At 39.6% G+C, this 18,485-nt stretch overlaps 1 protein-coding gene across 4 annotated transcripts in view; it reads right to left on the bottom strand.

Moving 5' to 3' along the window:
• CFTR (CF transmembrane conductance regulator) overlaps positions 1 to 18,485 on the bottom strand; it is a 90,556-nt gene that overhangs the window by 69,139 nt on the left and 2,932 nt on the right. For all 4 annotated transcript variants that reach the window (XM_061373052.1, XM_061373053.1, XM_061373051.1 and 1 more), the window contains exons 2-3: positions 8,113 to 8,223; positions 6,618 to 6,729 (exon numbers count right to left, since the gene is read on the bottom strand). In XM_061373052.1, coding sequence (XP_061229036.1) covers positions 6,618 to 6,647 — 30 coding nt within the window. In that variant the 5' untranslated portion in view covers positions 6,648 to 6,729; positions 8,113 to 8,223. The remainder of the gene's footprint in view (positions 1 to 6,617; positions 6,730 to 8,112; positions 8,224 to 18,485) is intronic.

Here is an 18,485-nt window from a genome sequence, read left to right on the forward strand (position 1 = left end):
AACATTTTTATTTCAGCCAACTGAGATTTACAGCTTAAAGGTTGAAGCCAGGTCTGTTTGCTGTGCATACTATGAAAAGCTGCAGTAGTTACACAGAAGAACAGACAACTCACTGCTCTTATCTAGGATGCTCCTGCAACTCCATCAGAGCAAATCAAGTTTGTAAATTTTGTTTGAACATTTTCTATTAAAAGTGACAACTGAGATCAGCTTCCACATTTACTTTCCGGAGTTCTGATGGATTAGACACACAACTGAATCCAGTTTAAAAGGCTGGATCTCTGTTTTGGCCCTTAGGGAACAGTTCTCACTGCACTTTACCAGACTTATAGGACACAGGAAGACCCAGAGCTCCTGAAATGAACACCAGCAGAACACAATGAGGATGCAGCTAAACCAGAAAGTAAATAGAAATGGCAACAGAAAACACAACAACAAAAAACAAACAAACAAAAAAACCCCACCAAACCAAACAATTTGTATCATTCTACTCAGTTCTAGATACTGTATTCAGGATTGTAGCAAAAGCAGGATGAGAGGGTCTAAAGGGTAGAGGAGGCAAGTTCAATAGAAGTTGCACAGAGAAACCACCCTTTCTGCATATTAAGCCCCAGCACTTCCCATCCTGGGATGAGCAACCTAGTAGAGAACCAGAGCAGGAGAGGAAAAAGAGGCAGTATCAAACTACTAAACGGCAAGGCATCCAAGTTATCTGCTATAGCCCTGACTTTACCTCAGCCCAATATTACATTTGTCCTCAGCCTCCTGTGCTGTTGCAATTAAACCCCATACAGAGATGCAGAGAGAACTAGTGAAGTTCAGCTGTAATTAATGCTTTACAGTGATAAATAGATGGAAAAATCTCCTTTATTTTATTTCCTTCTCCTTCTGGTTCCTTTTAGTCTCTTATACAAGAGCAACAGTCTTTACTGTAACCCCTTTTGAACAACACTGTTAGTGGAACGGATATTCACCACTCACTTCTTCCACAGAAGAGATGAAGTTTTACATCTCAAATAGCATACCTGTTATACTCACTGCATTTTCCAAATTAAAACACCACTCTGCCCCAACACAAATACTGTAAATCTGGAGCCAGTTTTGTCAAAGACTCAGTGTTATTAGCAGGCAAAGGGAGGAGTGTTTATTAAAACACACATGACCCAAGGCAGCTGTGCTTAGACCATATGCATCCCGAAGAGGCAAACCAAAACTCCCCAAAACTCACAAAATACAAACAGTCACCTCTCGAGGACAATGAGGCACATTCATACTCTGAGAGATTCCAAGATAAGCTTTTACATATAGGCTTAAAATAGCAAGATTTATTTTTTCTGTATTTACTCTTATTCTAATGAAAATGCCATGCTCTGCTGCTGTGTTTGTTGTGACTATAAAGGTATTGCATACATGCCTAGCTCACAGGGGAAAAACAGTGATTTACAGACTAAGGGTAGAATAATAGCTGGCAATAAGCCAAATCATTTGCTATCTCATGGGGCATAAAAATCCACTGGTTTACAGTGGAGATTTATCATCTTACTTACCAAAGATATTATTATTTTGTCTATATACAAATGAAAGCAGAACTACCTGGGTTTTATTTTTCCTCTTCTAACCTCAAAATTAAGCACAGATATAAATATGTATAAATAAACTGATTAGAATGACCTGCCTAAAAAAAGCAGTGAGATCTGGATACCTAGCATAAAATCCAGTTTTCAAGAGTCATGTTTTTCCTTCTGTCCTTGCTCTTCCCTCTGCATTTGCCACAGGCCATTAAGAAACTCAGAAACATCTCTCTCACAGAAATCTTAATTAAAAGAGCAAAGATCCAAAGTGAAATGAGAGTTTGACACAGGATATGGTGCTAATCTGACCTGGTATGGCTACTCTTACGCAATGAGAACTTTCACATTACGTGTATCCCCCATATGCTCTATCACTCTGCATTTGAAGACAATAATGCACATCTCTGGTTTGGCATGTGTCCAAGAAGTGCTTCAGGACTTTTGTATCCCTCCCTGCCTCCTCACTTACACCCGTGACCTATATGGAAGAACTTCAGGAAATCCTCATTAGGGATATGACACTAAAACTACTTCTAAGTTAATGTTAGCAGCAGCTGTGCCTGAGTGGAAATATATATTTCACAGAGATGAATATAAGAGAAAAATATAGGTAGAATCAAACTGATCCTCACAGCAAGGCACCCAGTTTGGTAGCCAGTATCATGCTAAGAAGCAAGATCTTTGTTTTACCACCATACCATCTTTGCTTTAAATTGCAAGACAGGTCTGCTGATGAGATGAAGTGTGGAAGCTGTTTCAAACAGCAGGGGAGCAGATACATTAAATGCAGTAACTCAACGTGCTTAACACAACACTGTTTATGAGGGGGAATTGTAGTACTCTAGGGGGCCAGAGCGCAAGTGTCCACCCTGCAACAACATCATTACCTACAGTGTGTGAGGGGAAAGGGAGAAATGGAAAAACTACTAGACCTAATGAAAGCAAAGCTGTGATGCCAGTTGCAATGACAACTACACAGACAGCAGGAACGTCAGCAGAGATTAAACCACACTTCAAGAAAGGTGCTGTAAAAACAGCTCAGGGATTAGACAAGAGAAGACCTGAAAGGAAAGCGAAGTTCAAAAGCACACGCAACATGATTGCACCTATGCCAATACGGCACAACATCCTGTCCCCATTCAAATTAATGGCAAAGCTCCCATTAATTTCCGTGAGCAGGGCCTGAAAAGAACACCAGCAGCTTAGGCAGTGATTTCTTCCTCTTACAGCTTTCAACAAAATAAAGATGAATAATAATTGAATCATTAAACAAATTTAAACTGAGACTTATTCTTTCCATATTCATTGCGAAAGGCGCAGGTTTTGTTTCCTATGTGCTGAATTGCACATGTCTGAGATTTCTTAAAGAAATGGGAAAAAACCACAAACAAACAAAGAATATGACTCAAAAATCCTGCAGTCCCTCTCTGTCCTCACCTGGTCTAAAACTGTGCTCCATTTAAAAAGTCCTCACACAGAAATCAACCCATCACAGTTCCACACGTGCATGCCCACACAGACATCAGTGCTTGCCTGTAGTCTTGGAAAGGAAGTTATCCTCAAAACTGCCTGCAAGAGCCCTCAGACACTGCTTAACTTTTAGCAAGAGTGAATTACTGAGAAAGTTTCAGCTGGCAGACTCTACAGGAACACCTGTTACAGTGTATAGTAGGCTAAATTTGTAGAACTGCTGGTAAGGGTAGGGGGTGTTAAATGCAAACCTGACATGAATAAGGAGTTGCTGGCTTGGTGAGGAAGAAGGCTAAAAACATAAAGGCAGGAATAAGATGGCAGGAGCACATAAGAGACAGAGCTGGGTAGCAGGTCACAATAAAAGGGTCTCATCCCAGAAAAGAGTCACCAAACAAGGTGAAAGAGTAGACTAATAGAATCATAGAACAGTTAGGGTTGGAAAGGACCTTAAGATCATCAAGTTCCAACCCCCCTGCCATGGGCAGGGACACCTCGCCCTAAACCATATTACCCAAGGCCTTGTCCAACCTAGCCTTGAACACTGCCAGGGATGAAGCAGTCACAACCTCCCTGGACAACCTATTCCAGTGCCTCACCACCCTAACAGGAAAGAATTTCCTCCTTATATCCAATCTAAACTTTCCCTGTTTAAGTTTTAACCCATTACCCCTTGTCCTACCACTACAGTCCCTAATGAAGAGTCTCTCCCCAGCATCCCTATGTACAGAGAGAAGGATTATTACAGCCCCTTAGACAGCAAGAGGCCCTGTCCTGTATGGTTAACTGCCATTCCTGCACAAAGACAAAAAATTGACTCATCAACTTCCATTCCAGCCCTGTTGCCTCCTGCCAGCCCTGCACAACAGCCAGAAGGCAACCCAGGGTTTGACGCGGAAAAGCCCTTCAAATGAGCACAGACGTGACTGTAACCATCATCTCCTCCCCCTTCTCCATTCACAGCCCTTGTGTGTGGAGAAGGCAAGCACATCATGTCTCTTCGAAACAGATCTGCAGCAGTGGTGACTTCATACTGAGGTGAATGGCGGTGAGAGGAGACCTGAGGGTCTTCACTAGTGACAAAAGTCCAGCAAGTCGGAGAGATAAACACTGGGAGAGAATAAACTTGGCTTGGGAGCTAATTTCTTAATTTTTTTTATTTTTAATCAGAATTTGTGTGCACACACATGGCTGTAGCTATCCATGAGAATGAAGCAAAAAGATAAAATGTAAAAAACTTTTTCGCTCTTAAGTTTTATTTCCAAAATCAAACCTTGCTGCTGAGAAATTGTGAAATTGCTCTTTATGAGCCACATCTGGGGGGCAGTCTAAACGTGATTGCAAAAGATTAAGGCCTACAAAGATCTTTTTATTCTAAATCCATAAAGCAGCTGGATGGTACATGCTGAGGTACATCCTAATTTTTTTAAAGACTAAAAAGAATGTGAATGCTGCACTTTAAAGGGAAGCAATTTCCAATTATTTAAGATAATTTCTTCCTTTTTCTTTAGACTGTTTTACTTTGTGACTTTCTGATTTTATTACTGACACTCATTTTCCCTGGACATGGTGTTAGAAGAGAAATCAGTAGTCAGCTTTTTCATAATACTTATGGGAAAGTCCAATCTGAAGTGAAATGGTATTTCATTATTAACTAAGCAAATCAAACCCACAGTGATCCAAACCAGAAGATTTGCATCACTAGCAGTCCTAATTAATACACTTACAAATATTTTACAGGACTTTCATCCCAGGACCCTAGATAAATTTACCTATTTTGTAACGTGCAAGATCAGCCTGTCTTTCACACAGCCATGTAAACAGGAGCAACTCCATGAATGAAGTTTATTGGGGTGGAACCATTCCAGCACAAAACTGATGTCAGTCTCCAAATTCGATGTTTAGCCCAAAAAATGCTCTTTCACCTGAAACACTGCTTGATGCGCTAAAACTTTTCACCCTTAAAAAGTTTCTTTTGAACGCTGAAAAGTTGGCATCTGGTTAAGGACTTGCATTTTAGTTCTCAGAATATTCTTATTTATGTTTGAAGCGTTGTATACAAAATTATTAAAACTTGAGGATACAGGTGCTGGTGTGCTTTCATGTAGCATATATCTGTCATGGCTGACATAGAGCAGATTACGATCTTTCTTCATCTACCTGCTAGATCTATCCAGCTTGACATTCCCCTTCTACAGAGGAGTCAGTAACAAGTTCATGGGCATGATAAGAACTCTCGACACTATTCTCCCCTCCCTACTTGGGAGAGGGGAGTCATTCTAATGGGCATGAAGGCTTGGCTTTTTATAATGTTCCTATTCTCTTAGACTAGTTCCTTGGATACTCAATAAAAAGCCAGCAGAGAAGTCTGGTTTTATAGCAAACAATATGAACTTCATAGACATCTGTGGGCTATTTGCCATAAAATCCCCTTATGCTCTTCCACTGCCCAATCCATGGTCTTGAAAGTACAGCTACACTCACATTTAACACTAATGCCAGTGGAATTAGCTCCTTTCTGCAACAACCTTCTGAAAATAAAAATCTGGCCTAGAGATCTGTCTCACATCTGAAAACACTGAGTGCATCAGATCACTTCAGGCCATTTTAAGGAAATTGCTTCCCTTAAAATGCAGCATTCACGTTCTTTTTACTCTATAAAAATTTTAGGATAAATCTCAGTATGTCATGCTGCTTCATGGATTCAAAATAAAAAGACTGCAGCATTTTGAACAAAGAAGCACAGAGGGTAATCTTCCACTTTTAATACTAAATTGCAGAAACTTGAAAATAACACCGATACTTAGTGTGCATATTATCAAACAGTAATTTTCAGATTTACAGGCTGGCTATCCAACACACCTAGTGAGACACCATTAATAATAAACTATTTTCACAGCTCCTAAGCCTAGAGCTAGGATTGTCAAATTGGTGGCATTTTCAAGTCAGGGTAATCCTAGCTCATATGTTGGAAGGGTGATTATACAATCAGTTCAGACTTCCACATCAAGTTTCTGATCATAAACATTGCAGCACTAACAGCAGCAAGATCACATATTTCACATGGTTATTTATGCAGAATTGTTACCACTGATGAAGACAATTTGTTTATTGCATACATCTGAATAAATCATTTAGCTATGAAGTTGCCGATAGTCACTTTGACAAAATGGACCTAATAGTGTGAAACTGCACTGTCATTTTTTTAATGTAAGTGTAGAAAAAGATTTAGAAACTTCTTAACCCATAACATAAGAAAATAATTACTTCAGCAGTGATAAAAAAATTCAAGTGCTCTTATCTGTATTTGGAGAGGCATATGCCAGGACCTGGCACTACGTATATTTCAGAATCATTAATATATATGTTTTAAAGATGCTAAGACATTAGCAGAACATACTTCTTGTTTTTTTAATGAAGGTCCCTGAATATCTCTGTATTTATTATCTTTATAACCAATACCTAGAGCAATATTTGTAGCTATTCACAGGATTCTGTAATTAATTCAGCAGTCCCTAAGACTTGGATCTATTTACAGAACACTAAAAGTTTACTGAATAGAAGATCAAATCTTACCCCTAAATATAACATAATTCCATAGAACATAAATTTCCAGAAAAAGCATCGTCGAAGAGCATTAATAAGTTTGGGTTTTTTCTTTGAAGTTGCTAGTTCTCTGTCCCACTCTCTGAAAAGGAACCAGAAAACAAGACCATTAAGTTGCATGAGCAAATACATGGGGCTATGGCTCTGACATACTTCAATTCACTCAAGTATATCCAAGGAGATTTAGCTAAGGTGACTAATGAAAGAAAGCTTTGCAGAGACCTCAAAGACCTGGCCTTCATTGACTTGGTAGATCAATAGAAGTTCAAACCTAGTTCAGTCACATATTTGGCAGTTTTAAATACACAGCCATACATCACCCTGCAGGGAATTAATTCAGGAAAAGGCCACATTGTATGTTTTAAAGAAACCTGCTGTACTTAAGACCAAAGCACAAATAAATGTTTTGGAGCTCTTCCAGTCTGTAAAAAAGAAAACACTAACAAAGCATCAAATATGTGCCTCTTCTACTGCACAGCATTATTTTTAATCTGTGTTGCTGTGACAATAATTTTCTATTCAATAATAAGTTGGTGATCAGCAGCAGTGTTTCATACAGCTCTCTTCTTCATTTTTCAACAGAATGTTAAATCATCAGAATATTCTATTTATAAACTATCAAAATACATGAAGCATACCATCCTGGGTTTAGCAGTAGCAGTCATTTTTCTCCTTAGTAGCTGGTGCGGTGCTGTGGTTTTGACTTTCAGCCTGGGAACAGCACTGATAACACTGATGGTTTTAGTTACTGGTCAGAATGTTTACTCTGACCAAGGACTTTGTGAGCTTCGTGCTCTGCCAGGGAGGAGGGGAAGCCGGGAGGAAGCAGAGACAGGACACTGACCCAAACTGACCAAAGAGGTATTCCATACCACAGCACGTCATGCCCAGGATAGAAACTGGGGGCAGTTACCGGGAAGGGCAAGATCACTGCTCAGGTTGGACTGGGTATCAGTCAGCGGGTGGTGAGCAGTTGTATTCTCTTCCCTTGTTATTTCCCTTATCATTATTATTATTGGTGACAGCAGCAGTGGTTTTGTGTTATACCTTAGTTACTGGATTGTTCTTGTCTCAACCTGTGGGAGTTACATTCTTTTGATTCTCCTCCCCATCCCTCTGGGAGCAGAAGGAAGGGGGGGCAGAAGGGACTGGCACAGCAGTGCAGACATGAGCTGACCCAGCACACCAGGGAAAGCTACACCAGTGGCTAGGGAGAGGGACTGGATTTAGTCACCTGTGTCTGGAAGAGACAGGTACCAGTATATAGCAATTTAGAGAATCTAGGTGTTACATCTACACCAGTGATCCCAATCAGCTCCAAATGACGACCACGTGCTGAATGAGAACATATTTAAGCTGCTCAGTGCATGCACCCAGTGCTATTTAAACCTTTTATCCAACATCTTTTTAATGAAAATTGCAGTGTGATTCCTGAAACAAAGTTACTTCACTAAAGCTGTCATACCTTTCTAGTTTTTCAGAAAGATTATCAGCAGAGTCCGCAGATGGGATTTGGTAAATATCCGACAGCTCTAACCGGCGTCTGTAACCCTTTTTCAAAATCGGTTTTGTCCATCTAAGGGGGGAAAGAAAAAAAATCACCATTTTTTGAGGTTAATTCTGGAGTTCCATTGTCTCAGCCTGAATATTTTGTCCACAGCGCCCAAGTATGCCTATGTGCACACACACACATACACATAGAATATGTCATAATACACTGCAGCTCTGCATTACATTTACAAAACTATATTGACAAACATAACATTAAAGCAGTCATTGCAAAACTGTTGCATTTCATCAGTTTTGGAGCGGGATCATGCCCCAAACTTTCTGTTCAGTCAGCAGCAGACAAATGAACAGGGGATTGAAACCTTTGTACTGTATTTCTGAATAGGTGCTATGTCCATATAAATGAATAATATATCAAAACTATAGTAAATTTCATGTAGAAGTTTCATTCCTGTAAGACAGAAAATCTTAATATAGCTTGAGTGTTCCTTTGACAGCTTAAATTGCAGTACACACTTAACAACACAACAGGACTTTCACAGGACTCCTCGCAAGATCTTCATTTCATCCATCATATGCACATTTCACATTTCTTTTTTCAAATCTCATGTTTGAAAAATTAATGCAAATTTAAAGAGCATGCTGAACTAAACCAGAGCAGGAAAAAACCTCTAGAATGGCTACTCTGTAGAGAAAATATTTATAAGCTATTACTAATGTTCATGGAATCATAGAACAACTTGGGTTGGAAGAGACCTTAGAGATCATCTAATTCCACTCGCAGTGCCACAGGCAGGGACAATTTCCCGTTGTGTTGGGTGCCCCAGGGCTAAAAGCAGTACTCCAGGTGGGGTCTCTCAAGAGTAGAGTAGAGGGGCAGGATCACCTCCTTCGACCTGCTGGTCCCACTCCTTTTGATGCAGCCCAGCACACAGCTGGCTTTCTGGGCTACAAGCGCACACTGCTGGGTCACGTTGAGCTTCTCAGCAACCAACACTCCCAAGTCTTCCTCCTCAATTTTATCAAACAATTCAGCTCCTGAAAGCCCTATGAATCCCCAGCTGCCAACCTGTACGAAGTTTTGCAAGCAGCTTCTGTTTTAAAATCATTTTGAAAGCACAGGAATAAAACAAAACACAAATAAGCAACCATAAGAAATAATGGAATATTTTAAAACTATTGAAGTTTCTGTTTCACTGCCATTGCCAAAAATATTTCCTTAAAAGAATGAAATACCTGCAAATGAAGTAGCCTGTGGTTGATTGCTGTCATGCTTCCATATGTAAACAGTTTGTAAAAGAACCCAAACACATTATTTATGTTTATGATAAAAGTTATGATCTGCAAAACCTCAATCATTTCAGAATTTATTGTTTTAAAGTGTCAACATAGACAAAAGTTAACAAAATTGAAAGAGAAGTGCAATAATGTTTCACATGGTCACTAAAAAATGCAAACGTCTAATTGGAGATGCTTACCCATACACCTAGAAGAACATGTATCTCACACAAAGTAATCCATATCCTCAGTTGCTCAATTGCCTCTGAAATTAGACACTACATGAGCGCAAAAAGACCTTAGCACAACAGTCAAAGCCTATCTGTGTGCAACTGTGCACACATACACACATGCTAACACTTACTTTAATGAAGTTATGAATCATACGATACATCAGTCTATAATCCCTGTAATTCAGTAAAGCACAAGGATATTTCCCAAATGAGCAGTTACATCACACCTACTGCAAACAGACCATGGTCTAAGAAATTAGACTATTATCCTTCATTTCTGCAACCATACCACAGCTTCAGATGAACCATATGGGCTTTAGCACAGTCTTTGACACTCCAGTGGCTGAGAAGTAATACATGTTCACAGTATGCTACAACAAGGCAAACAACAAGGTAAGAGACTCTACTCTGGAGAGTCATTGGCAAAGTATCCATAAACTTTACTGGAAGGAAGGGCCAATGTTTTCAGGTCTGCAACAAGATGGATTAGGAGAAAACTGTTTAAGATAATACTGTTACATGGAAGTTTTTCATGGCCACTGCAAATGATAGAACACTGATTTCTATTTTGGCAGCTCCTGACAGCAGAAAGGACCAATTGCTATTGGATTTGTGCACATCTTGTGGAGAAATAGCTAATCCTTGTCTTTCAGAAACAGAAACTTTCATGGACTGACTTCATCAAAAGTTCTGTACACAGATATTTTGGCAATGATAAAATGAATACAAGTTATGGGACACTAAATAACTGCTGCAGCAAATGCAAATAAGTAACAGGACTTCCTAAGCAACCTCTTTAATCCCCAATACCATAGCTAAGTAATAATCTTGCTGAGCCCCTTAATAATGCTTTGAGAGTGCAACAAGTAATTCCCAACTTGTCTTGACAAAAGAGAAATGCTTTACAGTTTCAGACTTCGTATGTTTTTTGAAAACATGTTCCCACTACACATTTGATTTTATTTATACTTATGATTAGCACCTACCCTGGCATTTTGCCACTGTTAGAAGTAACAAAACATGACTGCATTTAGAAAGTAAGCAGTGTAGCTCTTTTATTATTTGGGAAGGCATCATGCTTAGCAGATGTACTCCTACTCCTAGATGTACTGTACTCCTAGAAATGTCTCTTGTTCTACTTGGTGCTTAACCAGGTGCACTCCTTAGTGCCACCGAAATTATGTGGTCCCTAAGCTATTGTCCTCTCCCAAATCTCAACAAATCTGACACAAAGATAGTGCAGCCCTTGTCCTCATCTCTGCTCAGCAAGTAGCTGCAACTATGCTAGATGACTCCTCCAGCCAGCTCAGGAGCGGTGCTGACACCTTCCCCCAGGGTCCTCCTGTTCTGCAGTCAGGTTCCTACCACAGGATGCTGGCAGGGCTTGCACAAAGATGGTCACCTCCCAGCTGCCCTGGCCTTGCTCAGAAGTTGCACCCTAACTAGGTCTGGCCAATTTGCGAGCTGTGCCAAGTGGCTTTGGGTTGGAGTGGTAATGGTAGGAGGAGCTGGCCTGTCACATGCTGCTTGTCTCAAGGGACATTTTCAACAGCTGCTTGGGTTGTGTTGTCAAGAACTGCGGGAGATAGTATGTGTTTTATTAAAAGGAATGTGTTAGACCTAGAAGACATAAATATCTCCTAAAATTAACCTTTTGCCAGATTCCAATAGCATCCAGTTTAGCATTATGCTCTGGATTACTTTGCAAAGTTTTGAAGTGCAAAATGGTTATACATTAATTTTAACTGGCAAGATCATCTATAGTTATGGATGTTTCTTTACCACCAGGTAGCATAGCTCAGTCAGAGTTTGTCAGTGAATATGTCTCTTCTATTTTTTGGCTTAATAGAAACAATTTGTCAGCATTAATTCTGATATTTTTATTCTTGTGGTTGCTGAAAACAAGAAATTTGTTTTGAAAGAAAGAGAGCAAGAAGGAAAGGAAACAGATTGGCTTTACAGCATTATCTTAGCAAATGCCACCGGATTACTGGCTGGCATTTAATGAACTCTTTCACAGAGAAACCTGTAGTGCTGTCAGTTTCGCCACTAACTAGGAATGTTATTATGGGTACACACACATGAAACCCAGCAGGAGACAAGTTTCAAGGGTATACAGTAGGAAAGAAAAGAAGGAAAACAAGTTGCACCTCTATTATTGATTGTCTGTAGCAAAAAATGCCTTATGAGCTTAGTGTGTAAATATCATTTCCATAACATACTGTTTTAACTTCTCTTTTGGCAGATTTATAATGACCATTTCTTTGTCATTCACTTTAGCAGTATGTAATAGATTTCTTACTACAGCTATTTCTTTCTCCAGCATGTTCAATTTCATTTCTCTCAAACAAATTATACCGATAAAGACAGGTGTCTTTGCCTTTCCAGGGAGTATTAACACAAACTGTTAGATTGTCAGCGGGATTTGACTCTCCCTTAAGGCTACTTTGCATGCCACTGAAGACAGAAGGAGCCTCTGTGTTGCTAAGCCAACCGCTCAGATCTTCCTCCTGGGCACAGGGATTCCCCAGCTCAAATAGGCCCGTCAGGTCTAGAAGCACGGGGTGCTGGGACCATGACAGAGCAGCAAGGCTGGACTATCCAAGACCTGCAAAGCAGAGCAGCTCTCCCAACAACACAGCAATATATACTGAGAGGTGTGAAGGTGACCATTGACTTACATTGACTTCTCTTACAAAGCATTGATACCTGTGTGCAATATAGTTAGGCATAGTGCCTGCAGCAACTAAGGAGATAGACCTGAATCTTGAAGGAGGCAGAGCAAGAAAGATGCCTCTGGCTGTATCATATCACTTCTTTTAACAGTCTGGGGGAACATAATCAACCCATGATTTGCCTGTTTTACAAGGTGTTGTAGAGCCACAAAAGCCTACTGACTGCAGGCAAAGACTGAGGTACTAAGTAGACTCCCAAGGGGTCAAACCAGCTTCTGTCAGAGGCTCTGCTTTCCCATGCTCTCCCAAAAGATACCCATCACTCTGCTGGCAGAACAAATTGTAAATTGTTGCTTACTTTGCAGTGGCAGTGGCAGCTCTACTACACTCAGAACTGTACCTCCAGGAGACCCTCTGCACTACCAGCCCTCTGAGCATCCTGCAATGCAGCTGTAACGGGTGACACTAACTCTCCATGTTCCTTGCTAATAGGCGGGACAAGCCATCGCACCCACAGAGCACAACTGCCACACACTACAGCCTAATTCCTGCACCTTGTTTACCCTTGAGTAGTATTGGAGGTACTGTGTTTCAAATTGTAACCTGCTGAAATAGCATGTTCTGTATTCTGAAAACTATATCAAACCCTTAGCATTTTCCCCTTTAAAAGCAAATGCAACACTCTGAGATTATATTTTACACATAATTATTACAGGTCTTCAACAATGGAAGGTAAATGCAGACCCTACTACTGTCTGCTTGTTTGTTGCTTTTTCTCAGATGACAAAAATTAAAATGTAAATTTCTTCACTAATAAACAATTCTTCCACATGAGCTGTTATTTAACATGGAAAATATTTAGCTGCAATATCATCGACTCTGCCACTAGCTGTGAGCAGCACCATTTTAAGAACAATCAATGTTCTGCTGAAACCCCAGGATTTCAATTGCGAATCTTAATTAGGATTACTCCATAGCAATTCTTCAGGAAGGCTTGCCTTTTTATGTCTAGTTTTTGCAAAGATTATTATCTAATCTCTAACTGCTTTTTGAGATTAGATTTTTAGCAGAAATTCAATACTTTCTCCTTACAGTTAGTGAGATCGTCAAAGTATTTTGGTTTGCAGAAGTACCAAGAGCTATTTTTGAGAGAAAACAAAACACATTAGGGGTACAAAGATATTTGGGTAAGGTACAAAGACAGAATACATTCAATGTATTAAAATCTGTCAGTTGTTTAGATACCCAAGTCAAGTGTAATATATGCTTCAAATATTTCTTTAACAAAGCTATCAAAATAACATAGTAGTGATGATGTGCTATGAACAGGGTTTGCAAGGCTGTTCCAGCACATACCTACAGTGACACTGGCTATGAGAGGATGTTTCTTCATCTTCACTTTTTTTCTCAGTTATATATCCTATAGCAAGAATAAGAGAGATTTCTTTTTCCCAGTCCTTTGCAAGACCAAGGAACGTTGCAGAAAGTCTGCATCAGCAACACAATTGCAGAGCTGTGCTATTCATGATTAAACTGAATTTTAAAATCTTCCAGATTGTCACTAAAGTGACAGCAACAAATTTCACCCAATTTAGTACTCCACTGACTTAGCCATCCATTTATAGCTACATTTCATAACAGGTTAGCATACAGTTGCACATCAGGTGCAATGGCCCTCTCCAAATCTGTAATTTGTTCCATCCCCAGTGACTGATATGTTGGGGTTTCTTTTGATTGTTTGTTCTCTTTTCTTTGTATTTGTTACCTCTAGAGAAATAAAAGCATTACAGGTTATAGATTAACCTTAAACTGACTTAAGACAAAACAAGATAAAGTGAAATATCAGATTGACTCCAATACAATAAAGGTTAATGTCCTTTATTTTAAAAGTTAAATTAAAAATAAATAAATAAAGAAAACAGGGTATAAAGAGAAAAGTGCCAACATTAAAACATGGGGATGTACCAGAAATCAAAGGCCTTTCCAAGCTGTCACTTAAGATTTTCTCCTAAGGCACGCCCTTGCCCATGGAGTCAAGGCATTAATATTGTAGCAGGCCATGCCAAGCACTGCCTTTCTAGGATCAATCCCCTCTCCTGCCTACCCTCTCCTGAAGGAAGGATGTTTACCCATATCTGACAACCAGGAGGGTTCTGGTTCCAGGGGGAAACCAATGCTGCTTCAAAATATGTCCTAAAAGCCTACTTATTCTTTCCTCCTTTTGGGAGTTTCATGAAAATGCAGCCTTTCTTTAGCTACTTGCCAACTGTGAAAATGCTTATGCAGACCCTTTCGCTTATATGAAAGGGAGTGATACACAAACACAGCCTGTGAGTTCTTACTAATCTCGCCCAGGTGTACCCCCTCTCTCCTGGAAGGCAGTTGAATTGCATCTGAAAGTTTATATAGCAAAATTTTGCAACATGTATCACTGAAGTCTTCTTATATGCTACAGCTTAATTTGACTTTTGACACTTATTTTAGAGGACATAATGGGACATGTTATTACCTAGATGTCAGGTATCATCCTGCCCCCACAACCAATATACCTACACATACATGATGCAAAACAGAAGGGGGGAAAGGGGGTGTGAATTGAAAACAAACAAACAAGACAGCAACCTGCAGAACTCCTCTTCAGTAGCTCATGCTATTCTCACCAGTTTGACAATTAGCATATTAAAAACATTCAGATATTCAGAAACTGAGACTCTTCTGTATGGAAGAGGTGATAATTGTTCACTGTAGAAACGAAGTAATGTCGTCACACCAGAAATACCCGTACTATTAGTGTCCTAGACAGTAGATCTCAGGCAGTCTGCACTGAGCCCACCACATGCCTCCAGGATCCTTGTACCACCCCACTTTGTTCCCTACACAATTAGTAAACTTCTTTTTAGCCCATCCTTTGAGCTATCTACTTAGACTTTAACATCTTCAAAACAGACTTCCTTCTCAAATGTTTTCCAGTGCTTAGTACAATAGACTTCAGGTTTCTGCTAGGGCATTTAGAAGGCTCTATAATACAGATAATACTACTTTCCCTGTTGTTGCTTACAGTATCTAGAAAATAATTCAAGAATGGGACAGATTATTTTCTATCCCACCAAAATCAAATAAGCATGGAGGAGAATAAAAAGGTCTACAAATATTTTAAATGTCAATCATTTAATTTTGAATATCAAGATGGTAAGTCTTCCTCCTGCATCAGGAAAAGCAGCTTTACATGTATTTCAGAAACTCAAATGTAACATAATACAGGCAACTGTGCTTTAGAGATACAAAGTAGACAGAGAAGATCATTGTGCTATGCAGGGTTTACACTTCTGCTCATTAGACCAAAGATGCAGTATCAGGCTGAACCAAGGAGACCATTAGGCCTTACTATTAGAGTGGCTGTGGCTAAAATTATTTCAGAGTAGGAGACTCAGCATCTTTTCTCTGGCTCACTTCAAGTTTCATATTTTACTTTGAAAATATTAATAGAAGTCAAATTTCAAAAGGAGTCTGAAACTTGCACACACATCTTTGAACCGTCTGGGGCTGACTTGCAAAAGTACGGAAAGCTTGCTGCTTCAAACATGTCTGAAGTGCTGGTAGACCAGCAGATCTCCAAGGACCATCTGTGGCAACAGATAAATTGACCAGGCAGTCTAATGAGGACATAATCTGTGCTGCAGCTGGAACTGTGCTTGGGTATCACTAACAGCCAGGATTTATCATTACCTGGGATCACAGGAAGACAGGTCCTCAGGACTAGACCCATAAAGGGCCTTAAGAATATACTGTGAGAAATTTGCCTTATGTAAGTGTCTAAGCCAGCTGTCCCAGCAACTGAGCCATCACATTGTGCAATTAAATGTACCTGCTCATCACTGGCAATATACACAGAGTCCCCCTACTCAGCTAGGAAAGATAAGCAAGATGCTACAGCTAGGTATTGACAGGGGATGCTCCAAATACGTGTTGGATATGATAATTTCCAGACACCTGCCCTCTGGAGTGAAATGTATAGACATGATTTAGGTCTTTAAGATTCCTATACAATACCCAGGATTTCTAGGAACTTGAGACAGTTTCACAGGAAGTTCTGAGTACAAATGTACACATTAAATCCCAAAGTTCTCTAGGAAAATAGACACATAAGAACTTCTTTATTCAGGAATCAAAATACTAAGTACCTTCTTGGTATTAGGCTTTTAGATGCATAGTTCAAGGACAGAGCAGGGACTGGCTAGGGCAGGTCTGGCTTTAGTTTCTTTCTCTGAAGAGATTCAAACTAATTATCGTGAGAATGCCTTTTCAGACCAGGAACTGTCCTGGTCAAGGCACTCTCAAACCTACAATCATGACTGAATTCATTTAGAAAAAGATAAAGAATGGCCATGACTGTAGCTCATGGGCTAGGTACCTCCAAAACTTAAGTCCTGAATTCTGTTATCTACCCTGAAGACTATTAACAGATTTCGCAACAAGTGCACGCAGAGCAGAAAACAAGTTGGGCTTGCAAACAGGTTTCTTACCCACTGGACTACATTGTCACTCTTATGAGTTAAAAACAATAGATGAGCCAGAGATAGATAGAGAATTAAAACACCTTCACTACCATACACTGGTAACACTGGTCCTACTTCCCAGAAGAGGTGAGGTGAGGAATTGAATTCCTTTTCCTACCCCTCCCAGCACACACATAGCAAAGGAAGGAATCCAACATTTATCCCCTACATGCTAAGTTGTTCTTGGAACCACTGGACAGCTGCATAAAAAGGTGGCAGGTTACTATTTTTCTGGTTTGTAAAAACAGAAGCAACTAGAGCAAGTCAGATTGACTGAGCCCATAAAAAACATGACACAAAAGCTGGCTTAGTTTGTATTTTTCATTTGAATTTAATACCGAATCAGGCACTAAACTACTCAGTCCTGCCAAAACAAATGTCACATTTGGTATATACCAAAGCAAAAGCATATGCCCAGAGAAGCTGTGGCTGTCCCATCCCTGGCAGCGTTCAAGGTCAGGCTGGATGGGGTTTTGAGCAACCTGGTCTAGTGGAAGGTGTCTCTGCCCATGGCAGGGGAGTTGGAACTGGATGATCTTTAAGGTCCCTTCTAACTTAAACCATTCTATGATTCCGTATGCTTAGAGAGTTGGACAGGAGCACAAGGATTGCCTTTTCTGAACTTGTATTAAATATCTAAATTTGCACATTACAAAACCAAAAAAACAATGACATAAAAAAAACCCAAACAAACAAAAACCAACTAAACAAAAAAAAAAAATCAGGATGTTCATGAAGTTGCAGCTGTTTCTGAAACTCCAGCACTAACTCTGTGTTCTGGTACCCAGTTAAAAATTGATTAATTAATGATACTTTCTTATCTCAGTTAATCTACAATAAAAAACTAGCTGATTGTAAAGCACTCTGATGTTGTTTGTCGCAAAAGGTATGGCCTTGACCCTACAAAACTCCAAGAACGTAAGTAACTGCTGTAAAGACAAAAGTGAAGTTTCACAATGAAGACAAAGTTAAGCAAATTACCACCTGACTGCTTCTGCATAAAACTCTGTTTCCTTTAAATGAGACAGAAAGTTGCCAGTGCACAGCTTAATGCCTTGCTTGTGGTTTGGAACAAAAGAGATCAACTCTGAAAATACAATAAGGAAATTACAACAAAACACAGAAGAAACCCTGAAACCCCAAACACTTAGTAACTAGTGTTTTCCAATTGGCATTCTAATCAAAGATCTCACACCACTTGTGTCCACACCTCATTTCATAACCACCAAAACTCCATTTCTAAGAAGAAATTGTTGATATTTTAGGATGACAGTTGGTATCAGCAAAGGTTCCTGAATAATAACAACTAATACTTCAGTATCACTTCTGCTAACCTGACCTTCAGCTTATTGAACTATATTCAGATAGGCACTTGACACATAATTGCACAGGAGCCTTCTATAAAAGTTACTTCATTACAGCATTCTGCAATGTTGCATTTGAAAGCAACTATTTCATCATCACTGGAAAAAAACCCACCTTTTTCCATACACACCTTTTGGGGCTTTTGTTTTTTTTTTTGTTTTGATTTGGTTTTTTTAAGAAAGAATTGACTACTTATTTCAGATATAATGCCCTTGAGTTCTG

Source organism: Neopsephotus bourkii, unplaced genomic scaffold, assembly GCF_033783945.1.
Source record: "Neopsephotus bourkii isolate Nb327-2 ecotype Australia unplaced genomic scaffold, CSIRO-AGI_Nbou_v1 NB_1624, whole genome shotgun sequence".
Taxonomy (NCBI): domain Eukaryota; kingdom Metazoa; phylum Chordata; class Aves; order Psittaciformes; family Psittacidae; genus Neopsephotus; species Neopsephotus bourkii.